General features: G+C 42.8%; 2 protein-coding genes across 5 annotated transcripts; both read right to left on the minus strand.

The window, feature by feature from the left end:
* Positions 1–407: 407 nt before the first annotated feature.
* On the minus strand, positions 408–25657 carry LOC136483506 (putative disease resistance RPP13-like protein 1). Of its 4 annotated transcripts, XM_066480586.1 has the most exons (7): positions 25474–25657; positions 23466–23564; positions 18060–18136; positions 12945–13246; positions 11815–12864; positions 1095–3268; positions 408–933 (listed from the first exon to the last, which is right to left on the minus strand). In XM_066480586.1, exons 5-7 carry the CDS (start codon positions 12253–12255, stop codon positions 903–905), a joined length of 2646 nt encoding a protein of 881 aa, XP_066336683.1. In that variant the 5' UTR covers positions 12256–12864; positions 12945–13246; positions 18060–18136; positions 23466–23564; positions 25474–25657; the 3' UTR covers positions 408–902. The 4 variants fall into 4 exon arrangements, with proteins under 4 accessions (XP_066336683.1, XP_066336685.1, XP_066336682.1 ...); XM_066480588.1 differs by lacking the exon at positions 23466–23564 and having other exon boundaries at positions 11815–12861; XM_066480585.1 differs by lacking the exon at positions 23466–23564.
* Positions 12300–12844, minus strand: LOC136479377 (putative disease resistance protein RGA4). The gene is made up of 2 exons (XM_066477259.1): positions 12367–12844; positions 12300–12322 (listed from the first exon to the last, which is right to left on the minus strand). Exons 1-2 carry the CDS (start codon positions 12842–12844, stop codon positions 12300–12302), a joined length of 501 nt encoding a protein of 166 aa, XP_066333356.1.
* Positions 25658–27107: the final 1450 nt, after the last annotated feature.

The following is a 27107-nucleotide window of genomic DNA, read 5'->3' on the forward strand; positions in this document are numbered from 1 at the left end:
TAGGTATATATAACATATATATATATGTGTGTGTAATTTACTTGCAAAGCATAGGAGTCATTTGATGAACAATGACACTATCACGATACATTCGTAGTTTGAGATGTCTATTATTAATAGTGATCGATGAGCAATGACAATATCAAGATTCAATGACTAGAAGAACAATAAAAAGTCACTAATATGATTACCTTAAACTTCCAAATAAAATCATCAAGGATGGTGTTGAGATCAATAGTGTCCAAGACATCCTTTTCAATGTAGCACATAGCTAGGTGATTCGATCTTTCTTGTGACATAGTGGACCTTAAATAGTTTTTTTCCAAATTTGAAGAAATTTCTTTCAGCTGAGGCTATGGTCACAGGTATAGTCAAAAGGATTCAATAGGCAACTAAAACATTAGATAGCAATCCGCAGCCATAACGAACTCAAGAATATCAGTTGTTGACATCAAAGTATATGGTAAAGTCATTTGTAGCACCTTCAATTTTGATGTCAACAACGCTTGTACAGATTATCTTCATCTAAGGACTTCAAAATTTTCTACAAGTACTTTTCCAAACCACTGTAACAAAGCTCAATTTATACAAGTTTATCATACAGTATTATGTATAGCCTTCAGCAGCAGAATCATTTCTCGAGGAGTTGTACTAAACACACTCCACGGCATACAGATGCAGTTTATGAGATCCGAGTCCAACGAGGTGTAGCACTGTTACAAGTCTGTATCAAACGGTCACGCAGTTGAGAACGGCGAGAACCATTCGGTAACATGGTCAAAATAGAAACCCCTTATACACAGTGTCTTTTCATAATCTTCGAATGGATTTAAACGTAGGATGGGCCGGATACGCTCCTATATATGATATTGATTCCATCGTCAACCAAGATTCCACTTCCATCACTTGCAAAGCGTGCATAGCCACCTCCGTCTGCGCAGTGAAATGAGAAGGATTAATGTTTCAAATTGACCAAACCAGGCTGCTGCTGGCTGCTGTTGATTGCAGCTCGCTCACAGTCACGGAACAAATAAGCAAGCGAAAGTAAGGAAACCATATTTTATATTGAAAGAGAAGTAACATATATATATTACCCCAGCAGATTGAAGAGGGCGCTGCTGATATTGGTCTCCAGGTAGCAAGGATCCCTTGTATACGTGACTGTGAAAATTCCATTTGGACCATTATGGGTATGGGCCTCCACACGACGGATATGGCAGAACTTATTCCAGTCGTAGGTGGATTTTCCCAAAGCCATTGAACAGAGCAGCGGTAGGTCACAGCACAGGTACAAACGGGTGAGGTTGAGACCCCGCAGGTATCTTGGGAGTCTTCTCATGCCGGAACTCTGCAGATTAAGGTATCTAAGTGCTGGGACAGCCTCTAAGACAGACAGTCGCGAGCAGCAACTGATGGCAAGCTTCTGCAAACTTGGGAGGTTGGTGATTCTCTTTACACTGTGGCAGCACTCCAGGCTAAGTTCAACGACACAAGGAAGGTTTTCCAGATAGTAAAGGCAATGGACATCTTGAAGGTTCAACATCTTGAGCGCCCTTGCGTAGAAGGAAAGGCCAGGTGGAAGTTGTGTCAATGATCTGCATTTGAGTGTGAGTTCCAACAAGACTGGCATGGCTTCAAGCAGCTCCTCGCACTCCCACTCCCACTCCCACTCTTCCCAGCGAACCATTTCGATGAAGATCAATTTTTTCAAACTTGGGAATGATACCGACACACGGGAATGGCGCTTATTATTGTGCTTGTGGGTGTGGCGCATGAATTCTGGGCCAACATGCTTGATGGCTGGAGCATGAAGAACAATCAATATCTCTAAACAGGGAAGCTGACACAAGCCATTGGGGAGCTGGGTACAAAGAGCAAGATTCGACAGTTCCAAAATCCGCAGCCTCTCCAGAGACACTCCTGTCATTGACATAACCCATTCTGGAAGTCGACGCCCAAAATATCCATCAATGGTCAAATGATTTATGCAACCTGGAGGACAAAGCTCAGCAAATACCTCCTCAATGTGCCGCTCCTCCTCCTCTGTGACAACTCTTTTGACTGACCCGCCGTCATCTTCTATTATACTGCTGCACTTCAAGGCCAAGCGGCCAAGGTGCTTCTTGCTACGTAGCATGGCCTTTGCAGCTAAGGAGCTGGGATGTACATTCTCCAATCCCTTCAGTGAAAGATCCCTAAGCTGAGAAAGAGGACCTAGCTCTTCCAAAGTACACCAACCATTTGCACCACCATCCATGTTGGCTGGAAAGTTCAGTATTTTCCTCAAGTTTGTCAGCTCACCAAATTTCTTTGGTATAATATTTACCGCTTCACCGAGATAAACAGACCGCAGCTGCTTTAACTTTACAATGCCATTAGGAAGTCGTACCATTTTCTCACAACCACTAAGGCCAATATGCTGCAAAAACTTCAATTGGCCAATTGTATCTGGTAGACTAGATATTTGAGTACTTTCTATGGTCAAGTACCTTAAGAGCTTCAGTTCTCCCAGATGGTCTGCTAATAATGGAATAAAATCTGCATTCTCTAAATGCATTGTGCGTAGTCTGGATAATCTACTCAAAGAATCATTATGCTTAAACCTGATAGGGCAACAAGATATTAATGTTCTCAACGAACTCTGATTTTGTAGAACGCTCCACTCCAGTTCATCTGAACCTGACTCCACTCCAATAGACAGAAAACGAAACTTGTGTGAAAGAAGACTGCTACCAATACCACCTTCCCCCATACGAGCCTCCAGTGCTTCATCTCTAACCATATACTGGCAAAATGAGCGAACAACATCATGCATTACGTAATGTGAATGGCCAATGCATTCCTTATATGGTTGTATAAGGTTCCTCATGATCAACTCTTCGTTGTAATCTCTTCCTATCTGTTCCAGGTCATCTGAGTATCTACTGCTCACCAATCCTTCACTAATCCACATTTCAATCAGTTGATCAGGACTAATGTTTGTTTTTTGTGGGATAAGTGAGTAGTAAATCAAGCATTGCTTCAAATGAGGGGGTAGATCATCATAACTCAGGTATAGTGCATGGTTTAGCTCTTCGGGCATTCCATCAATAGACCATGCAGGATTATCTAAAACCCTCTCCCACTCAACTATGTTTATAGACCTTTGTCGCAATAGTCCTCCTATCACTTTGATAGCAAGAGGTAAACCACCGCATCTGCCAAGGATGTTCGATCCTATATCCTTCAGAGTATCTATTTCAAGCTGATCTCTCTCGGTTGCTATGACCTGCAGGCAGATTTAAAATTAATGAATGGAATTATATTTGATTGTGAATTTCTGTTTCAGACATGGTTGCAGAATTCCAGCTGCTCCCCTGTCCTGAAATATATGGAAACTATCCTAAATTTGATAGACTTCGTAGATAAGAGCATTAACATCTACCACATCAAAAAGATAAATTAGCAAAATACATTTTATAATGTATATAATGAAGCTCGATATCATAAATGTTATTACTCTTCTCTACAAACTTGGTCAAAACTTAGGATGGTTCGATTTAGGACATATTAAAATCCCTTATATTTTAGGATGGAAGGCGTATCGATTCTTTAGTCATTCTTTCTTTTCAAAAGAAAGTCGAAGTAGGTCGTTTTACTTGTTATTATGTCCTCACCTTCCACTAAATAACTACATATCCTTTTAATGTCAAATTGTTAGGTCGATACGTGAACCTGGATCTATATTCCATATATAAACCACCATATTAAGTTATCCATGTTTTAAAAAAAACAAAGAATCATAGTTTCCACTAATATCACAACGTAGCCCAATCAGTGGTTACTGAATCAAGAATACAAGATGGGGCGCCACACATTACAAAGTTAAAATGTAACCTGTCATGTTGCTCATTTTTATGCTGAACAAGCTTTCCTTTCCCAGCACTAGTTTCATAATTCATTCAAGTGCACTTCAAATCTCGAACTAGTTCAAATATCAATAGTTATAGCTATTGCCTAATAAATCAGTTTGCATATTAGAGTAGAACTAAAGACCAATGGCAGATAAATATAGTTGAAAATCATAAATTCAAATTTATGAGAAAATTATGAACGCAACTAAAAACTATAGTTATGAAAATGTTGTAGCAACGTCAACAACATTCAATTGGCAACATGAGATTTGTAAATACTATCTAGGCATCTGGTCGTATGAAACAATCGTTAGTAGAGTTAGAACATCTCCCGCAGACACTCCAAATTGAATTCCGTCCTGTATATCTCCATTTGGCTATCCACTCCATATAATTCACTCTCCATACTTGATGAGCACACTCTAAAAGACTAACAAATCTCACTGTCCACAGTTGTTGATCTATATTATATTGGTATTGAAATTAACATTAATTGTACACTTTTTCCTTCATTCTTTAGAATTAAACCGATACTCTTAAGTTCAAATAGTATATAAAACAGTCAATTTTGAGGAATTTTAGTTTAACATCAAAATGTGTTGTCTGTTATTTATTATATCAACAGAAAAAATAGAAGTGATTTTAGAAGATTGATACAGTCACCATTTTGAATTTTTGAAAGAGGAGAAAACACTACAAAGAAACAGATCTGCATAGACAAGCAAAGCAGCCAGACCTGGGCAGCTCACTCGCCTCTGATTAAGAGGCTCTGCTAGTCAGAAATAACAGAGGCGGTGGTGGGTGGACAGGGTGGTGCTTGTCTTCCTCTACAGACAACCAAAAAAAATGCAGGCCCACCGGCTGACGCCCACTGGAGATCTGCTATTGCGCCGTCGCTGAGCCCGTTGCCCATTGCTCGATTTGCTGCGCCGCCTGCCCGATTTGAGGCCTCCCCGCACTGGGGTGGTGGCTCGGCAGTAGGGATGAGAGTGGATTTTTTTTTAAACACGACTTCACACGTTTTCATTAAGAAGATGAGCCGAAACAACAGCTTACACAACGTAGCTATAGGAGAACCCATAGTGCCGACTACAGAACCATAGAGAAAGTGGTTAGGAACCTAAACGACAACATAAAAGAAAGAAAGACGTTAGGGAGAGGCCCTCCACCACAAACCTAACCGATTGAACTTGCAAAGGAAAAAATACATCAACGCAACGCTGCCAGCAAGAGAAATGAAGCCACGGTGGCCAAGCATTCATCAAGAAGCGACGAGACAACAGCGGCAAAGTATCCGCAGGAGTGGGGGGGGGCATCACGCCCTCAGCATCCGGCATGAGGGGGGCGCCGAAAGCGATGGCGGCGGCAAGGTATCCACCCGAGCAGCAATGACGGCAAAGCATCCATCAAAGAAGAGAGGCAGTGGCAAGGTATCCGCTGCAAAGAACCCAAGCAGCACGGTGGCAAAGCATCCGCCATCGGCAAGAGTGGAGTGACATCAGCGGCAAAGTATCCGCCCAGGCAGCAACGATGGCAAAGCATCCGCCAAAAAGATCCTGTGAAGAACCATACGACAGCGGCAACACCATACATCTGAGCTGGACAGACCAAAGCGAAGAAGGAGCTGAAGCACATGTAGGCATATTATAGCCAGGATCAACTCCGGCGGGAGAGGCGGGACGGCAGTAGAAGTGCTCCAACGGAGCCTCCAGGAAGGGGATGACATCCGTAGACGCCAACAACGTTGAAAGAAGAGCACAAGGACTTCCGTCCTAGGACCGCCCCAACAACCCGTGCGACGAACAGAAGCTTCAACGACGCCTACGAGAAGGTAGTGGCATGGTGAAAGGTCCTTGTTTGGTTTTGGTAATTGAGTAACAACTTAGGTGGACTAATTATGTTTATGTGAGATACACAGGTGATTAGTCCACAGGTACACGTGTGTGAGCAACATATGCCATGAAGGTGAAAATGGCTTGAAAATGTTGCAAAGCTCACACATGTGATGATGAAGGAGCTTAAATGCACATGAGACATGACATTGAGTGATGTGATCAAGGTGGAGAAGATCAAGACAAGACTTGGCTTGATGGACCGGTTGCAAGCGTGAAGGGCAAGTCGAAGGCTTTGGAGTGATGGACCGCGTGGCGGTGAAGCTTGAGCAAGACTTGGCGCCGATGGACGATGGCAACGGTGAAGAGCAAGTAAAGTCAAGATCGATGAACCAATATGATCATGTGATGATATGAAGTGGATCATATCATTGTTGATCGTGTTGGTGCATGTGTTGCATCGACATTGAAGAAGATGGAATAGAATGCGCAAGGCAAAGGTATAACCTAGGGCATTTCATTTCACCGGTCATAGGTGTGTAGAGAAGTTTATGACCGGGTTTAGGATAGATGGCCGTACTATCAAGAGGGGCAAACTTGTTTGCATATTGGTCATCTAGTGCCACTCGAGTGATCTAACTTTTCATCGTCGCTAGGATTGAGTGGCGTGGCAAGTTGAGTGGCTAACATCCTTTGGGAAATGATTGTGAAAAGCTAACACACATACACATGGTGGTGTACACTTGGTGATGTTGGCATATTTACAAAGGAGATGGTGTTAGCAAGCAAGTTGATTCGGCGCTTTCGGAAAAATGGAATGCCTATTTTCTATTGCGCCGGATGCAAATTCTTGTGGTTGGCACATTAGAGCAAGGGTGAAGAAGTTAGAAGTGAAAACGAGTTGATCGCGAAGATGCTGGCGTCAGTCAACTGACCGGACGCTGGATCTGAAAGCACTGGACGCTGGCAGGGTGCGTCCGGTCAGGCTGACGTACGGTGACGTAGAAGCTGGCGTGTGACCGGACGCTGGGCTACGTCCGATCACATGCGACTGGACGCGTCCGGTCGAAGAAATATGCCTCGGGTACCTTACTGAAAACGACCGGACGCTAGGGTCCAGCGTCCGGTCAGTTGAAGCTGCTGCGTCCGGTCAGGTCAAGTGACCGTTGGAATCAGGACACGTGGCCGTCTACGGGCGACCGGACGCTGAGGTCCAGCGTCCGGTCAACACGACCAGAGCGTCCGGTCGGCCTGATTTTTGCCCAGTGAAGGGGTAACGGCTAGTTTAACCCTTGGGGCTATAAATAGAAGTGGCCTTCGGCCATAGCTGGTGCTGAGCACCTTGGGGGACTTTGTGTCCATGCTTGAGAGTGCTTAGGAGCCCTCCATCTCATACATACTTGATAGTGATCATCCGATTGTGTGAGTGAGCGATTCTAGTGCGATTGCATCGAGTGGCACTAGGTGATCGAGTTGCAAGCCGGTGGTGCTTGTTACTCTTGGAGGTTGCCACCTCCTAGATGGCTTGGTGGTGGTCTCTGTCGAAGCGCGCAAGAAGCTTGTGCGGCGCTCCAGAGAAGTGCTTGTGAGGGGCACTTGTGCTCGCCTCGCGGGAGTCGCGAAGAGCAACTTTAGTAAAGCGTGTCATTGAGCTACCCTCACTCAAAGGGTAGGTTCTTGCGGCGCCCGACGTGCGGGCTTAGCGGGTGATGCTAATTAGCCGCCGAACCACCAAGTGAGCGGTCGACACAATGGGGACTAGCGTGTTGGCAAACACGTGAACCTTGGGAGAAAAATCATCGTGTCAACCTTATTCTTCCCATTGGTTTGCATCCGCGTTACACAAGCTTGCAATTACTTTTATACATATTAAGCTTGTGTAGTTGCTCTTGTAATTAGATAGCTTGTGTAGGTTGCTAATTACCTTCTTGCTTGTGTAGCATAGAAGTAGCTCCCTTGCGTGGCTAATTTGGTTTTAGTAACCTTGTTAGTCACATTGCTTAGTTTGTGTAGCTAAGTTTTTGCGCTCTCTAATTAGGCATTGGTTGCCTTGTTATTGAGCATTGCTAGTGAGCTTAGTTAGCTTTGTGTTTTTGCTTCTTAGCATGTGTAGGGGCTCCCTTGTTGCTTAAAGTACTAGTGGCATAGGTTTGTGTAACCTTGCTCCTAGAATTAGTTAGGTGAGCTCTAGCTAGCCCGGCACCTTTGTTGCTTGATTAGTATCTTTGGAAGGTGCTAGAGAACATAGATAGAGGGGTGTAGTCTTGGCTAGACCGATAGTTATAATTCCGCACTTGTTTCGGTTAGCCGACGCGATTAATTTTAGAAAAGACTATTCACCCCCCCCCCCCTCTAGTCCACCATCTCGACCCTTCACACAGACCGTACCACTGCCGTCGGCCCGAAGCAAGGCATCGGGCAGAGTTTTCACCCAAGTAACAACTGTTCACCGGATTGGGGTCGTCCCGCCCTGCCGGGGCAGGGGCAGATCCTCCGGCGTCGGCTAGCAGCCAGCTAGCAAGCAGGCCTCGCCCGTCCAGCACACCAGCAATGGCCGACACTAGTTGGCTAGGAAGGCCCACCTAGGGCAGGACCGGCCGCCTAGATGTGGCCGCCGTGGGCACCCAGGCCATGGCCGCCGTAGGCACCTCGACCGCCAGATCTGACCGTCCTTGGCACCATAGCGTCCCCCACGAGCGAGGCTGGCATCCGCAGCATCCACCGTCCACCTGGCACACTGGCCACCGTGGACTGGCACCGTCCACGTCAGGGCCAGGTAGGCAACGGCCCCGGCCAGACCAGCCAACGCGGGCAGGCGTGCGGTCCAGCCAGGCTGCCGCTGCCCCTAGCCCAAGGCAGTCGCTAGCGACCCCATAGGGGTGCAGGCCGTCGGCACCGGCCTGAATCTGGCTGCCCACCGCATGAAGACCCAGGGATGCTGGAAGAAGGGATGGATGTGCTGCATCACCACGCAGAACGAATGGAGGGTGTAGGCACCAAATCTAGCCCCAGGGGTCTAGATCCGCTCGGGTGGCCGCGTTTCCTCGCCGGAGATGAACCCGGTGGTCATAGATGAGGGGGAGGGGTGGTGGAGGAGTGACGGGGAGGGAGGGAGGGTTGTGGCCGCACCCTTTTTTAGGGGCCACCGCAGGCCACCGCCATCACACGACGGTGGCCGAAGGGGGGCCAGGGAGGGGGGCCTAGGGCGCTGGCGCCGTCGCCCCTGAGTCGCCCGTTGGGGGCACTCGGGGAAGGGTGAGTAAACCCACTTGTTCCGCAGCAAGAATGGATGAGAGCGGATAGAGAGGGCGGGTGGTAGATAGGGGTCGGGCATAGGGGAGAACTCACGAACTCAAGGATCCACGACCACGAACAGCGCTCGGTCATCGGGCCACGCACTCGGCCGGTGTTGCCTCCTTGCACTGCCCTCACCCTCCACTCCAAGCAGAGAGAACAAAGAAGTCTATCGCCGTTTAGGTGGGGTGCAGGGCGGCGACGGTGATGAGAAGGCGGCAGTGTGTATAGATGGCCATTTGGGCCGTGCAGCCCGGCCCGGCACGGTCCGCTGGCACTGGGCCAGGCACGGCACACCGTGCCCATCATGCCGTGCTGAACCGGGCACCGGGCCTAGCCAACGGCCAAGCATGGTTGGTCGGGCCGGCCTGAAAAGCTCGATCTTAGTGGGTCGTGCCAGCCCAGCAGCCCGACGAGAGGGGAATGGAGGAATCGGCGTCGCCCTCAGGCGGGGCACGGGTAGCGAAGGGGCGGCGGCGCGGCACGCCTGCGACACATGGCGGCATGGCACCCCTGATCTAGCTGTAGGGCGGAGCTGGTGGTGTGGATCTGTGAGGGTAGAAGGGCGCAGCGCGGAGAAGAAGATGGTGTGGCGTTGGCGTAGGGAAGAAGGGAGTCGGGAGGAAAGAGGTAGCGGCCAGCCACGGGGAGAGAAGTAGAAGGTAGCGGGCGACTACAGGTTACGCGGGAGGCGGCAACGCTCCACGCCTCCACGAGTCAGAGCGAACATAGAGTGGACATGGATAGTGCCCGAGTAAGTCTATGGACAGGTATAGGATTGGACTGATGAAGCCTGGTAAGCTGCGGGCCTCCACTGGGCCTGTGGCAATTTAGCGGGCTGGGCCAGGCCAGGCCGCCCTGACGTGCCTAGGCAGCGGCCCAAGCACGGCACGCTACATATTTTTTATGACACTAATATTTTTATACCGTCTTTAGAAATAAATTGTGTTGTATCTCGGCCCTATAATCGTTTTCCTTTTATAGTAAAATAATAGAACTTATTTTAAAAGCAAAGCAACATGAAAGAAACCGCTGACTCGCTAATGTCCCAACAGGGATGGTGAAGCTATTGGCTAATGCGCTCAAGGCTCAATTTCTTAACTAAAAAAGCTACGGCTAATGCGATGACGAGTGTGCTAAAGATGCTCTTACTGGTTTATATTCTCAATACATCCAAGCACACAATATATCATTCTACCCGAGTCTCCACATTAATCGTCATAAAAGGTATACTAGAAAATGATAAGTCCAAGAAATTCCTACAAATATCAAAAAAAATCTAGCCATCAATGATTTGCTCTAATCACCATTTACCTATAGCTATTGGATATTCTGTTTCCTTAGAATTACCCGCATTTATCATTTTTATAAATAAGATAAAGTAAAGCCCTCAAACTACATCTAAATTACCCACATCTGTCATTATAAAACATAATATATAGTAAGCACTAAATTTGTGAATAAATTACCCATCCTGGCATTATGATGATAATATAAGTAGCGCCTTAAATTTTCATCTATACTATTATCTTTTGCCACTATTAAAATAAACTAAACATTCTCTCAAATATACATCTAAATCACCAATGTGTGCTATTATGAAAAAAATTAAGGTCACTGTAAATTACAACTATATATGTCTCTAAATTACAAACTTTTATCACTATTAATCACTTAAATTAAACATACATATGGTACCTTCATATAGATCAAGTATACATGCATACATGAGCAATAAATATATATTTATATGTTTTAGTAATCATGAAAATTATCTCTCTTCATGGCTCATATATACTAATGACAATAATAATCGATATAATATCATATTGATATCTATGACAATTATTTATGCATTTTGTTACTTTGAATCATTTTATGCATTTTGATCAAGACATTATGATATATTAGCATAATTGTAAGCACTTCATTTTTTATTAAAAAATACTATTGTATATATAATTCTTTGAGAGAGGAAATCCGACACCTTAAACAGTGCAGAAGGTTAATGCAGATAAAAATGTTCAGGACCTTCCTGCTTTATAGATTTCTTTGAGTAAACATTCAGTATTATATACTTAAATATTATTGTTCTCTTGAGGTTACCACTATTGCTCCCTCCTTCCAAATCCCACTTCAAAGCACTGTAGTGCAGGTTTAATGACTGTTTATGTGCTTATAGTAATTAATTGTAGAGTCTAGATCTAAATCCTTATTTTTAATAAAAACAGAAAAGATAGTTTTGGTTAAATTTATAATAAACACAAGCATATAACAATTTCATTTTTTTTAAAAAAGTCAAAATATAAATTCATGACATAATATGACAGTGCTGCAATAGGAGCTGCCATAATTTAAGCTAAGGTTTTAACTAAGTGCATATGGAAGTCACATGGAGGTGCCATCAGAGGGGGAAAAAACGATGATATAGATGGAAAGCATATAAATTAATTTTGTTATTTTATCACAACCGGATAGAGAAAACAAAGTATCTATATGGGTATTGGATAAAATAACAAAGTGAGAGGGCAATGATAAGTAATTTTAGGTAGATGTAGGTACTAAGCAGTAAGGATTAACGTTTTGCTTCTTCTAAGATTCTAACAGTGCAAGAGCAGCGTGCTCTGAGCCCGGGTTGACAGACTAGTAGATGTATTAATTTATTAAATAAACACATGTTGAGGAAAATTCAGTCAACAGACAATGTAAGTTACATTAGCATTGCTATTCAAAACATTTGCAGAAAAAAGTGTATTGTTTGATGATTCAAAGTAAAGATAAGAAACGTTTCTGACCTCTTTTTTGAGCAAGGTCCACGCGTCTTGAGGCCCCAAGTAGTCAACATGGTGGAGGTACTGAGCCTTCATCGAACGGGCGACTCGATCATCTCTCGTTGTGACAAGGACTCGGCTTCCACGAGCAACGTAACTGAAGGATGCCTTGAGCACATCGTTCCACTTTGCTGCAGTCCACATATCATCTAGTACCACAAAGGTTTTCTTGTCCCTGATTGTGTCTGCAAGTGTTGACTCAAGCCGAGACTTCCCATCATCATGGCAATCTCGTCCTTCAGCATGATGGATGGCCTCCCTCAAAAGTTCGGTTTCAGTGCAGGCCTGAGTGATACTCAACCACATCCTTATGCTGAATTTGTCTTTGATGGTTGTAAATATTCTGGGCCAATGCGGTTTTGCCGATGCCCCCAGTGCCAGAAATGGCAACAACAATGTAATCATCTGGATGATTGCTCCACCGTTCGCCTGTCAGCATATTCACCAGATCAACTGTATCCTCTTCGATTTTCTTCCCAACCAAGCTCGATCGCTCAATCACCGGCGAAGTCTTACTGCCGGCAGGATGAGTAAGCATCCCCCTGTCCTGCTGGTTATTCTGCTCCATTCTAATGAAGTTGAACTTAGCACCGCTTTCGCAGATGCTGTCAAGCTTCTTGTTGAGATCCTTGATGCGGGTTCCAATGTCATGGGTGAAGACAGGATTCCGCATACAGAATGATATGGGATTGAAGCACCTCGATTCTGCACACATGATGGACTCCTGCCCCTCCTCAGCCTGAATAATACAGATGTCAAGGATGTCAGTTGCCTCGTACATAACATCCTTCAGCATCAGCACCCACCGCTGCACGGCGTTCTCTGTTATGCGTCTCCTCTCCGCGTCAGCGAGCACTGCCTTGAGGTCCTGCAGTTTTCCCTCCAGCTTGTTCATCTCATCGGGAACACCATACAACATGGCCACTTCATCAGCTGCCATCTTTATCAGCGTGTCTATCACAAAGGATACCATCGCATCCAGGACCGCCGCCATGGTTTGTGATGTTGTGGCTTCTACGAGAAAATATTTTATATTAGTTCATGTACCTTTTCAGTTCAATCATTTCATCAACTGAATATAACAAGAGTGTTACCTCCACTACAATTTGCTTGCTCCTCGGTACAGACTAGTATTTGATAAAGAACGTCTGATGCAGGGATGAAGGTTCACGTGCAAATATATAGAACGGCCGTAGGTAATTGAGATACTTTTACATTTAGTAATTTGCTAATTTATCAATCCGTTCAGCCATTTGATATGAATCTGCCAATCTTTGGGATGCGACGACTCAAATAGCAGTCAGCAACTGATGGGAATGCAACTTGTACGGATGTCTCATAAACTGACAAACTGCAATGCGAACGCCAAGCTTCGAAAGTTCACAATGGTATGACTCTGCACCAAAGAACACGAATTGTTGAGATGTACAGGCCATTTGTTCTGCAAGTCCAAAATGTTCAGAATGGTACTCACAGTAACAGTAACGCCATTACCCGTTATTTATCTTTATTCTTTTTTTTTTAGTTAAAAACTGTGAAAACTCTGCCGACTCATCAAGAGAAGTGTAAGAAAACAAATTACAGAGTACCAATATGGTAATACGCCACTGCAGCTTAATCCAAAACAGTGGAAAATATTAGGTGGAAACTGACTTCTCTGTGGAATCGTGAAAACCCCAAAATAGGATACCCAGAGGTTTTTAACAGCCTAAAACTTGGTGCACCCAAAGTGCCTATTTATGGAGATATATTTTGCTGCAAAAGTTAGAATTTAAATTTAATATATAAATTTTCCTATAAAACTTAAAAAATTTGCATGCGTCGAAACCAGAAAGACAAAATTGTCTTTTGGAGCGCACGCTTGAAATTTGTTATTTTTATATGATTTTTTAAAATATGTCAAATTCTGGATTTTTTGAAAAACTTATAGATACATTTTTAAGAAGGTGATTTCCACCAAATATTTCCCCAAAACAAAAACAAAAAAACCCGACAAGAACAAAATAGCAAGAACAAGTAAAACTAGGCCACTATATTTCACAAAAAAAACTAGGCCACTATAAAATTTTTAGTCATAAGTTGTCTACGATCTCTACCAACTTTGCTATGTGGGATAGATATACAACCACATTGACAAGTACCATGGTTCAACATTGGGATGAATGATTGATATGTGGTGAAATTGGTAGAGGGCTATTGGGATTGCATGAACATGTTTGCATATGTTTATGCTATGCTGCTGTCGGCTGCTGTCAATATACTCATCATTTCATCAAGTGCGAAACCATGAGATCATGGGAAGACCTAGGCTTATTATTAGCAATTAACAACTTGTGCATGCTTGGTATTGTGCATTTTTGTGCTTGATGAAGGGCATGCTTGGATTGGTGTGCATGTAGTTACATGTAGGGTGCTGTAATACATGTTTTGTTTATATCACTAACTAGTGGTCACAATAATGTTTTGTTGGAGAAACTCTTTTTATCTCATGATGTATATGTGTGGGGGTGCATCATGGCTACTAGGGGGGAAATGGTGAAGGGAAAGGGAAGGCTTAGCGCCAATGAACCACGGTGGTGAAGGGAACGGAAAGTGCATGCTTCACGTTGATGGATCGTGCAATGTGAGCTGGACTCACAAGAGAATCACATTTGCAAGAGACATGTAGTGAAGAGGAAGTTGGTATTGCATTAAATTATACATGATGAGTTGCGAAACAAAAACCTACAAGGGTAACATTAATGATAGACTTTGAGAAGGTATAAGTGGGACTTTGAGGAAGATATGCTTTAACAAGAAAGGTTGCAATCAAAATATCATTTAGTGGATTACGAGCATGGTCTGAGGGTGTTCAAGTTTGTATTAACATCAATGGGGATATTTGAAACCGCATTTAGGTCCCTAGTAGGCTTTGGTGTAATAATGACAAGCAATTTAGGGACTAATGATGTCTATGAGATTGTGTACAACTTTTAGACACTTTGGAGCAATATTGAAGTATCCCAAGCCCTCAAAAAGAAAAGAAAAACAACATGGACAATAAAGGCTTATAATTCATTTTATATTTTGAGATTTTGATTTTAGGATTGCCTTCCTATTAAGGGGGATACAAATCTTAGCAACAAGTATGGAGGCTCCAGACATTTCCAGAGGTTCTGAATTTGAGAGCGTTCTGCTAACCAAGTGCATAGGTTGGATTCTTTTGTGGGGGAGTATTTATAGTCATCCCCCTTATTCTCCAATGGTCACCATGTTCATTTATTTCAACCTGACATAAGACAAAGGGCACCCTTGTTGATTTTTTTAGAGACTTGGTGTGAGATTGAGAGAAGATAAGGGAGAGTGCTAGATAAACTCAAATTCATCTTTTGAGCACTCTTTTTCTTTGTCAATTCGGTGGATTTGTGTTCATTACTCTTAGATTTTGATCCTAGATGGCTAGACGGTGCCCGTTGAAGCACCCAAGTTTTGTGGTGTGCTCCTACAAGGTTTGCATCACCGAACATTCTAGTGACACGTTTGAGCTTGATCTTTATGGTCACTTGAGAAGAGGATAGAGTTGGATGAGACTCAAGACCTTTATGGTCTCTAAAAAATGAAGACGTAGGCATGCCTTGGTGTTGTGGCCAAATCTTGATATAAATCCTTGTTTCACTTGTACTTTATGCTTGCTTTAATTTTTAAATACCACTTATGCGTTGGCTTTTAGTATTCTAGTTGTTCTATCTACTCTTATGCAAGGTTTTAGTTGTAGTTGTGGCAAGGAATAACTCTTACCCCGCAAAGGTAAGCCTAGTACTTTGTCAATTCAACTCTTACAACCATTTACTTGGTGATTTCATTTTCTTAACATGTGGAACCTCTAAAAGAGTGTGGTGCTTTGAGAAATTTTGCAGAACCGCTACAGGTCGACTGATTTGCTACTTTGAGTTGGAAAGAATTTTTTAAGTTCAGCCTATTTAACCTCCTCTCTAGGCATTGTTAATTAGACCCTTTCAAGAATGTATGGAATATGGTGCAGACCGTGTCTCCATCCAAGGTCGTTGAAAAGTTCAGAAATTTAAATCTAATAATCAGAGAATAAAACGAATATTTGGGCCTCTAGATGATCTCAAATGAAAAGGTTTTCAGCCACAAAGTTAAAGATCGCAATGGGATCTATAACTTTGATATAGATCATGTCAATGTTCGAGGTCATTTGAAAAATTTTAAAAATTTGAATTTTAAAATATAGGAAATTAAAATAAATATTTGCGTCTCTAAATGATCTCATATAGAAATGTTTTCAACTACAAAGTGTTATAGATTGTATTTAGAACTATAATTTTGCTATAGACCATGTCAACATCCCATGTTATTTGAAAATTTCAAAAAAAAGAATTTCAAAATCCAAAAACTTAAAAATGAATTTATAAGCCTCTAAATGATCCTAGATAAAAAAGTTGTCAATAAAAAGTTGTAGATCGTATTAAGAACTACAAATTTGTTGTAGACCATGTCAACATCCTAGGTTGATTGAAAAATTTTAAAATCTGAAATTCAAAATCCGATACCTTAAAACAAATATTTGAGCCTCCAAAAGATCTCAAAAAAATTATCAACTACAAAGTTATAGATCGCATTGATCTCTATAGTTTTGATATAAAGTTTGTATTCATCCAACTGAATATAAAAAAGTTATGATTTTTTAATATAGAAGAAAGAGAAATCATTTGACATGTGGGCCCACTGCCATGTTAGTAAAACAACCTAGGAAACCACTTTGAAATGATTATGGTGGGTATTTTATCTGGTTTTTTAAAGTTAAGGGATGTAAGTTGTCCATCATTTGAGTTCGAGGATGTTTTTTAAATTCAGCGACAAGTTTAGATTGGTAGATTGGACATTACTCATATACTATCACTTATACTATCACAAAACAGAATATCCTTGAGGGTCAAAAACCCTACAGGAAACCATGTGTAGCACCCAGTTTTAAGAACAAAACCAGATACACACCATATGTGAACCCAGGAAGTCAAATTTCACATATAGCTACATATAAGGATAATATCAAAAGACAACGCTCAATATATAACGTACTTAGTATAAAGGATATAACCTTAGACAACAAACAATAGAAAGACAACTCTGATCATCGGGGGAAGACTCTAATTCCCAAGCCTAATTCCTCCAAACTCTAGCAATCTGGTACTCATCCGGGATTTTTATTCAAATAATTGAAAAAATAAAGCAAGTGTAAGTCCATGTCGTACTCAACAAATATAACATGGGGTTCATGAGGCTCAAAAGGCTGACACTGGTTTAACTGCGATTAGCTTTTAATTGTCATAATTTTAGCATAGGAGTAGCAACAAGTTTATCACAAGCCCATATAAACACATGATCAGGTAAACATGAATAATGAATAGCATAAACAGTAATCATTAGTGAGCATATTCATTATCCGTATCATCAGTATTCATCATCATTAACCATTAATGATCATCTATTCCGTAAGGGTTCTAAGGCCGCTCGTGACCGTGGACATAGTAGATAGACTAGTTTTACACTCTACAGAGGTTGTACACTTTCACTGTGAATCGTGATTTACCCTTTCGCCCGAGGTAGCTAATCTCTTGATCCACTTCCAAGGAAGGTCGGCAGGGTTCACTATGAAGCCTTTCAAAGGTTCGTCTAACAAGTTAGGGCCATTAGATTCACTCGGCAAACAGATGTAGAGCCCCCATTCCTGATGGCACCACGACACGCAGCCTATACACAAGGGGACAGAGACCGCACTATACCTGATTCGGCAAGCCATTCTTACGTCAATAAAGGTAACCTCTAACAAGCTAGAAAAGGTCTTCATACTGAGCTAAAGCCAGAGCCATGTAGCCCTCACAGTTGTATTATAAGTCCTGAATGATCACTTATAGATAAGTCCTTAGGGAGAGGAATCTAGAGCACCATAAAAATAGCCCAATGCTCTAGCCCCCTGGTTCCATGTTGCTAAAAAACATCTTTTAATGTTTATTACATATAACATTAGTCAAGTTACAAGATCATGGCCTTTAATTGAGCATTAGCATCATACTACCCAATGCATATCCCATAGGAGACAAGGTATAAGTTTAATTCTAGGGAATCCCTATCAAGGTGACACGTGCAATATGAATTAAATATATTAAAGTTGATAGGAAACAAGGATGATCCCATGCTATACTTGCCTTAAACTTAGATCCTTCTTCTATTGATTCGTAGCCTCCAAAGAACTGCTTCTTGATCACCACGTAAAACTCACCGACTGGACAAGATCATTAAGCACCACACAAGCATCCGAACAACATGCATAGCATTCAAACATAATTATATTAGAACAATACACCAATTAGTGAAAAAGGATTTGAAATCAAATCTACGCATTGCTACGATCACACAGACGTGAAAAGCACGCTAATCGGAACTATGGTGAAAAGATATATCTACCGATAGATTTGTTTCGAAAAGAAACTATAGGCTTTATTTATTTTAGCTATATAAAACATATATAAGATACTTTGGAGAAATACCTTAATTGAGTTAATTCAAATTACACTTGAATTAGAAAAACAAGGTAAAATTAATCATATAATTGACCAATGTGAAAAGCCTAAGTTACTTTTAATTAGAAAAATCCAATTGCATAATCATTATTCAAGTTAGGCGTTAAACCATAAAATTCTAGAGCTCTTGACATGGAAAACAATGATACTAATACGTAGGTTATGTCGTTACGAATCTAATGCAATTTGAACAGGTCAAATCAGAGTTAAAACATAGATTTTATGACCTACAGAAAGTAGTGGCAATTTTGTAAATAGATGAAACTTAATTTTTGAATTTAAAATAATTAAAATCTGATTTTAAATCTGCCTAAGGACTGCGGATACTATTTAAAGAAAAGGTAGGGGTGAAAGGTTCTTGTTTGGTTTTGGTAATTGAGTGACAACCTTAGGTGGACTAATGTGTTTAAGTGAGATACACAGGTGATTAGTCTACAGGTACATGTGTGTGAGCAACATATGCCATGACGGTGATGATGGCTCAAAGATGTTGCAAAGCTCACACATGTGATGATGAAGGAGCTTATTGTACATGAGACATGACATAGAGTCATGTGATCAAGGTGGAGAAGATCAAGTCGGAGGCTTTGGAGTGAAGCTTGAGCAAGCCTTGGCACCGATGGACGAAGGCAACGGTAAAAAGCAAGTGAAGTCAAGATCGATGAACCAATACAGTCACGTGATGATATGAAATGGATCATATCATTTGGTGATTGGTTGGTGCATGTGTTGCATAAAAATGGTGGAGATGGAATGGAATGCGCAAGGCAAAGGTATAACCTAGGGCATTTCATTTCACCAGTCATAGGTGTGTAGAGAAGTTTATGACCGGGTTTAGGATAGATGGTCGTACTATCAAGAGAGGCAAACTTGTTTGTATATCGGTCATCTAGTACCACTCGAGTGATCTAACTTTGCATCATTGCTAGAATCGAGCGGCGTGGCAAGTTGAGTAGCTAATCCTTTGGAAAATGTTTGTGAAAAGCTAACACACATACACTTGGTGGTGTACACTTGGTGGTATTGGCACATTTGCAAAGGAAAAGAAGTTGGTGAAGAAAAGGAGTTGAATGCACTGGTCATGGGGTGACTGAACGCGTCCGACGTGAGGACCAGACACGTCTTGTATCTTCCCAACGTGACCGGTTGCATCCGATATCTATACCAGACGCGTCCGGTATTCTAGCCAGGCACGACAGAGTTGACGAGTTGACCGAACTCTGGGTCATAGCAGTGACCGAACACTGAGCAATCACTGTTTAGCGTCTGATCAAGGTGACATGGGGCGCGGGTGTTGGTCCAGAGAGGATCGGATGCAGGGGTGCTTCCGGTCGGCCACATCGGACTCGTCTAATCACAATTGAGCGGCTCTGGAAGCTCTCTAGACTCGACCGAACGCAGTGACTAGACGTGTTCGGTCACCACACCGGATGCGTCCAGTGTGAACCAGCAAGTCTCGGGTTTTTAGCGCTATAATTGATCGGACGCTGGGAGCGTCCGGTCCGGTGTGACCGGACGCGTCCGGTTGGCCTAGAGCGGCTCTGGGAGCTCTCTGGACTCGACCGGATGCTGTGTCTCCCGCGTTCGGTCGTTTTCTAACGGCGCGTCCGATCATGTGGTATTACTATGCGCAGTGATAGCTGTTGGGCATGAATGGCTAAACAATTTGAAAGGGACACATGACGGTCAGGCTGCGACCGGATGCTGCGACTAGACACAGCGACCGGACGTGTCCAATCACCACACTAGGCGCGTCCGATGCACACAACCTGCGCGTTTGATCGTCCCGAAAAACACCCAATGAAGGTTTAACGGCTACTTTAGCCTATGGGGCTATAAATAGAAGTGTTGGTCGGCCTTTGTCCGGTAGCTTAGTAGAGCTTAGCACACTAAAGCCTTGGTGGCTTATGTGGTGGTGCTTGGGAGCCCTCTAACTCACTCTAGCTTGATAGTGTTCATCCGATTGAGTGAGTGAGTGATTCTAGTGCGATTGTATCGTGAGGTTGCATCGAGTGGCACTAGGTGGTCGTCTTGCAAGCCGGTGGTGCTCGTTATTCTTGGAGGTTGCCACCTCCTAGACGGCTTGGTGGTGGTCTCCGTCGAAGCCCACAAGAAGCTTGTGTGGTGCTCCGGAGAAGAGCTTTGTGAGGGGCATTATGCTCACCCCGTGGGAGCCATGAGGAGCAACTCTAATAGAGCAAGACGCGAAGGGCGATAAGTGGTCCAGCCGGGTCAAGTGCTAGATCTTATGGTAAGACTCCATGTGGGAGAGTGTGACTTGTGGGTCACCACTAGCAAGAGGACCGGCGGCAACCTTAGAGCTTGTCTTAATGGGGACGTAGCGTGTTGGCAAGCACGTGAACCTCGGGAGAAAATTACCATGTCAACATTGTTCTTCCCGTTGGTTTGCAATCTCCTTACACAAACACAAGATTGTAATTACTTTCATATACATTGTGCTTGTGTAGTTGCTCTTGTAATTAGTTAGCTTGTGCAGCTCACTAATTACCTTCTTGCTTGTGTAGCATAGAAGTAGCTCCCTTACGTGGCTAATTTGGTTTGTGTAACCTTGTTAGTCACATTGCTTAGTTTGTGTAGCTAAGTATTTGCGCTCTCTAATTTGGCATTGGTTGCCTTGTTATTGAGCATTGCTAGTGAGCTTAGGAGCATTGTGCTTTTGTTTACTAGAATTGTGTAGGAGCTCCCCGGTGTGCAAAATACTAGTGGCATATGTTTGTGTGACCTTGCTCCTAGGATTGGATAGGTGAGCTCTAGCTAGCCCGGCACCTTTGTTGCTTAATTAGGATCTTTGCAAGGTGCTAGAGACAATAGATAGAGGGGTGTAGTTTTGGCTAGACCGATTGTTTTAATTCTGCACTTGTTTCGGTTAGCCGACGCGATTAAATTTAGAAAGGACTATTCACCCCCCTCTAGTCCGTCATCTCGACCTTTCATGGGGCTCTTTAGAATAACTGTAGGGACAACGGGTTCTATATTAAAAATCCGAGCGGGTTTTTGGCAAAAAGGCAAGGGCGAAGGGATATGGCGAGATCTGAGCCGTTGGATCGATGATGGATGGTTCTGAATAGATCGGGAGAGGGAAACAGCAATGTCGGCTGGCCGGCGGCGACACCGACGGTGGCGCCATTGACGGAGCTAGGCGACGCAAGTGGTTTATGGCCTACAGTTCACGAGGAAGCAAACTGTGGCCACTGGAAGATAGAGGAGAAAGCAGCGAACTCGGCTAGATGGCTTACCGGAGTGCGGAGCGACGGAGAGTGGCATGGAGCACGGTGAAGCTGGCGGCTCGACGATGGCTAGGGTTCCGCAACGGCATGGTGATTTGGCGACTTGGCAAGGCGGCTACGGCTCTGAGGCTCGGGATAGGAGGCGACGCGGGCTAAGGCAACACAGAGCAAGACAGAGAGAGATAAGGGGCTTGGCATGCTCGCGAACACGACGCGAAGCTCGAGGAGGCACTTTCGGGCACGGAGGAGCAGCTAATCGTCACGGCGGCGTAGAGCTTCTTCACGGCGAGATCTCGACGGCGGCGCTAGGGCACAGGGCGGCATAGCGGCTCGAATTAGGGTTAGGCGAGGGCGGGTGATGTAGGGGCGCGGTATTTATGGCCGGGAGAATGCGTGGGAGGCAAGGCAACGACGCGGGGATAAGGCGGACTCACCGGCGGCAGTGTCCGGCTCGGGCACAAGTTGGAGGAGGGAGACGGTTGACAAGCGGGCCTAGGGTGGCAGTGAGTGAGAGAGCGGGGCCGGGCTGTCAGCGAGCCAAGCGAAAGAGGAGGCGGGGCGCATACGCGCGGCTTTCAACTAGGCCGGCCCAAGAAGGAGGAGGGAAGAAGGCGAGCGGGCCGCGCGGGAAAGGAGAGAGGAGCAGGCCGAGCTGGGCCAAAAGAGAGAGGAGGGAGATAGAGAGAGTAGCTTTTCTATTTTCCTTTTTGTTTTCTCACAAAACCAATTTCAAATATAAACCAAATCGAATTTGAATATGGTTTAAAATACACTTTTGAATTCAAATAAAAATGAGAAATTTTGGTAAGTTTTCCAAAAATAAATTTTATAATTTTTTAAATTCTTTTATTTTTCAAATTTTCTTTTCTTTTATTTCAAAGCCATTTTTAAATTCATTTTTCAAAAGTATTTTGAATTCATTTTGAATTTTGGATTCAACCACTGATTGAAATAAATCAAATGCACCGGTATGTATGCACATCCATGTTGCTACTCCTTATGATGAATTTCAATTTAATGAAAAATTATTATTTCATATGTTTTAATGAGCACAAAATACATAATTAAATGATTTTAACTTTATTTCAAAAAGAAGCAAATTTGAGGGTGTTACACCATGAAATCTGCCAACGAAATTATTCTTGGAGGCCAATACTCAAGGAAAGATTGCCAAAGGTAGATAGAAAGGAAAATAGCTATTACCTTTAGGGTTGGTCGCTACAAATTATTTTCTAGGGGGTTTAGCCGCCAAGGAAACAAATATGAAGTTACATTTTTAACACGTGCGATTACCTTGACGGTTTCAGACTAGCACTCAAGGAAACGTGCAATTGCCTTGGCGGTTCAGACTAGCACTCAAGGAAATCTATGATTAAAATAACATGGCAGTTTGGTTTAGCACTTAAGAAATATGTATTTCCTTGAAGGTTTTCTACCACTGCCAAGGTAATGGTATATTCCTTGAGAGTCCAATCTCGCCCCTCAAGGAAATTAGTGATCATCAAGGATATTCTATTTTGTGGTACTAGTACTAGTTTTGGAAGTGAGACAGGTGTTTCATGCCCAAAAGAATTACACAAGGGCAGAAATAATGGGCACGTCATCATCCGGTAGGGGCTCACACAAAAATCCACAGGTGATTCAACTTGCAAAGGCGGTAGTCCAATTTCAAATTTGAACTAATCCACGGAAAGAGAAACAAAACTTTGAACACGCTTGTGAATATACACACATACACACACACACACATACATACTATGATCATAATGAGAGAGAATCTGACCTTGACACAGTGCACCCTGTAAGATAGTTTCCCTGCGTAATCAGGTATACTCCAACATACAGCTGCACCTGTCACCTGTGTGTGTGTGTGGCCTTTGAGCTGCGTGTGGTTGGCAAGGTTTCAGTTGCAGGTGTGGAAGGGAATAGCTTTTACCCAATATAGGTCAGTGTAAGCCTAGTACTTCGCCAACTAAACTCAGAATAATTTTCTTGGTGATTTTGTTTTTGTTGTAACATGTCAAGCCTCTGGACAAGTGTGAAGGTTCAAGAAAATTTGTGGGACCTCTACAGTTTGACAGATATGCTATTTTGAGTTTGACAGAAATTTTTTAGGTTCAGCCTATTCATCCTCGTCCTGCACTATCAGATTCTTTCAAGAGTGTAAGGAATATGGGACACTATGCCATATTGTGATTTTGGCGATTCAAGTGAAAACATGATCAATAGGGCTAAAATGTGTGGCAAGTGTGTCAATTGTAGATACTTAGGTAGTAAAGGTTCAAAGCAAGAAGATAACACAAAGATCCAATGAAAAAAAAAGCAAGAAGACAACACAAAGATCCAATTAAACTTAGATCCTTCTTCTATTGATTCGTAGCCTCCAAAGAACTGCTTCTTGATCACCACGTAAAACTCACCGACTGGACAAGATCATTAAGCACCACACAAGCATCCGAACAACATGCATAGCATTCAAACATAATTATATTAGAACAATACACCAATCAGTGAAAAAGGATTTGAAATCAAATCTACGTGTTGCTATGATCACACAGACGCGAAAAGCACGCTAATCGGAACTACGGTGAAAAAGATACATCTACCGATTGATTTGCTTGGAAAAGAAACTATAGGCTTTATTTATTTTAGCTATATAAAACATATATAAGATATTTCAGAGAAATACCTTAATTGAGTTAAGTCAAATTACACTTGATTTAGAAAAAAAACAAGGTAAAACTAATCATATAATTGACCAAGATGAAAAGTCTAAGTTACTTTTAATTAGAAAAAATCCAATTGTATAATCATTATTCAAGTTAGGCGTTAAACCATAAAATTCTAGAGCTCTTGACATGGAAAACATTGATACTAATGCGTAGATTATGTCGTTACGAATCTAACGCAATTTGAATGGGTCAAATCGGAGTTAAAACAGAGATTTTATGGCCTACAGAAAGTAGTGGCAATTGTAGAGGTAGTAAAGGTTCAAAGCAAGAAGATAACACAAAGATCCAATGAAAAAATAAACAAAAACAATCAGGTCCTAAAGAAACTATATGTAAGAACTGGATGACCTGATCACGTTTGAAATGAAAGCGACTATCAAGTTGGTAGGGTGAAATAGTGACGACCAAGTCAAAATAACGTAACCGGGTGATCTGGAAGTTGAGTGAAGCTACCGTATTAAAAATGAAATTCTTGCTCCTGCAACAAGCCGCAAGCAGCCGTACCTAGTGCACGTCATCATCCAGTAGGGGCTCACACAAGTGTTAGAGTGCACGGTTAGATCCAGACCAAAAGAGATCTACTAACCGACGAACGCGGAAGCATAACCACCATAGAAGAAAATATGCAAACAAGAACGACACCGAGGCATGCTGTTTTTTAACAAGGTTTAGCAATGTGCCTACATCCTCGGAGCATGACTACGGGCGCTCCTTTCCATAAAACAACAGCTACACCGGTATCCGGGAGCTCTCGCGGCCTCACCGCCACACAAACCAGCAACAAAGTCGTCTCTCTGGTTACAACAGGAGTTGCCTCATATTTATGGATCTCTAGGATACAGAGTTCCCTAACCTCTCATACAACTCAAGACCAACTTAACCAAAACTGTACACATATTCGACATATATCTAACAACAAGGACCACAAGTGATCCAACTTGCGAAGACTAAGTAGTCGTCCAAGTTCATATTCGAACCAAATAAATCATGGAGAGAGAAACAAAACATTGAACATGCTTGTAAATATACTATGATGATCATAACAAGAGAGAATCTGACCTTGACTCGGCGCGCCCGGTCGTCGTAATATAAGGCAGTTGCTCACTTGCCCTGGGTGAGAAGAAACCTGGACTGGTTTCGAGCTTCACAGATGCAAAGGAAGGACACACAAAAATTAAGAGCGACTCTCTCTCCCTCTTAAAGAAAAAAAGGCCCGAAGACTTGGGCGCGTGCTCACAGAGGAGTCTTCGGGCGAATGTACGATTGTCTGACTGGGCACGGCTCACAAAAATGACTTGGTCCATGCGGTTGTCTGGCCTTATATTGGCCCTATCTATTGGATGGATATTCAGTGGTCCTAATTAATAGTTTTTAAGTTTTTACATATCGGTTCGTTTGCACCTATAAAATAAGCTTCCGGTGTTGTTACATACGTCCGGAGGCCCATGAAAAGATTGTCTGGACCTACGGTCCAATCCAGCAGAGAAGAGATGCGTCTTGAACACTGATGTCTCCGTCGATGGTGATGGAACGGAAGAAGATTCCAAGGATTCGCGCTTTGTTGCTGTCAGCAGAATAGGAAGCCTCTCAGACGAGATTATGTTTGGTTCTCTAGTTGTTCCTAAAATTTATGTCATATCGAATATTTGGATACTAATAAAGAGCATTAAATATAGATTAATTACAAAACCAATTACATAGATAGAGGCTAATTTGGGAGAGATTTTTTTAAGCCTAATCGATCTGTCATTAGCATATGTTTACTGTAGCGCCACGTTGTTAAATCATGGACCAATTAGGCTTAAAAGATTCGTCTCGTAAATTAGTCGTAAGTTGTGTAATTAGTTTTGTAATTAGTCTATACTTAATACTTCATGCATGTGTCTAAACATTCAATGTGACCGGAATTTTAGGAGGGCATGCAGAAACCAAACACCCCCTTAGTCTGCAGCGGACCCATCGCGCAGTCCACGTCTCTAATTAATTAGTCAGCAATGGCTGCCCGCTTGTGCCTCTCAGATTAGGTGGTGTTTGGTTGCTCCTTCTAAATTTTGTTTGGACATATACATAGAGTATTAAATATAGACTAATTACGAAATTAATTGATAGTTCGCGACTAATTTGCGAGACGAATCTTTTAAACCTAATTAGGCCATGATTTGACAATGTGATGCTACAGTAAATATGTGCTAATGAAGACTTAATTAGGCTTAAAAAATTGTCTCGTGGATTACTGACGGATTATGTAATTTGTTTTTTATTAACATCCGAATACTACATATAATATTGTCCCAACACACCTTCTAAATTTTGGTCACCGGATTCTAACACCAATTAGTCTGCAACGGACGCATCGCGCAGTCAACGTCGTAGCTGCAAACGTCCTCTCTCTCTCCGTCACCAGTCATCAGCATCAGCTAGACCGGTCTCGTTGCGAGAGAAAAACGCTTTACCATGATGATAAGCTGAAGTTCAAGCGATGGCTATCCACACATGTCAGCTTTTCTTCCTTCTCTGTTTTGAAGCTCTTGTTGTCGGCCGGGGCATTCGGGTTTTGATTCCTCCTCCATTCGGAGATTTTGTTCAGAAAACTGAAATTTCTTGTTGGGAAAACTTGGGATTGCAAGCTCATTACTGGTTTTTACTGTACTGTTCATTCACGTAACTTGCTTATGTCTTGGAGGAGCTTGACC

This window comes from Miscanthus floridulus, chromosome 9 (assembly GCF_019320115.1).
Source record: "Miscanthus floridulus cultivar M001 chromosome 9, ASM1932011v1, whole genome shotgun sequence".
NCBI classification, from domain to species: domain Eukaryota; kingdom Viridiplantae; phylum Streptophyta; class Magnoliopsida; order Poales; family Poaceae; genus Miscanthus; species Miscanthus floridulus.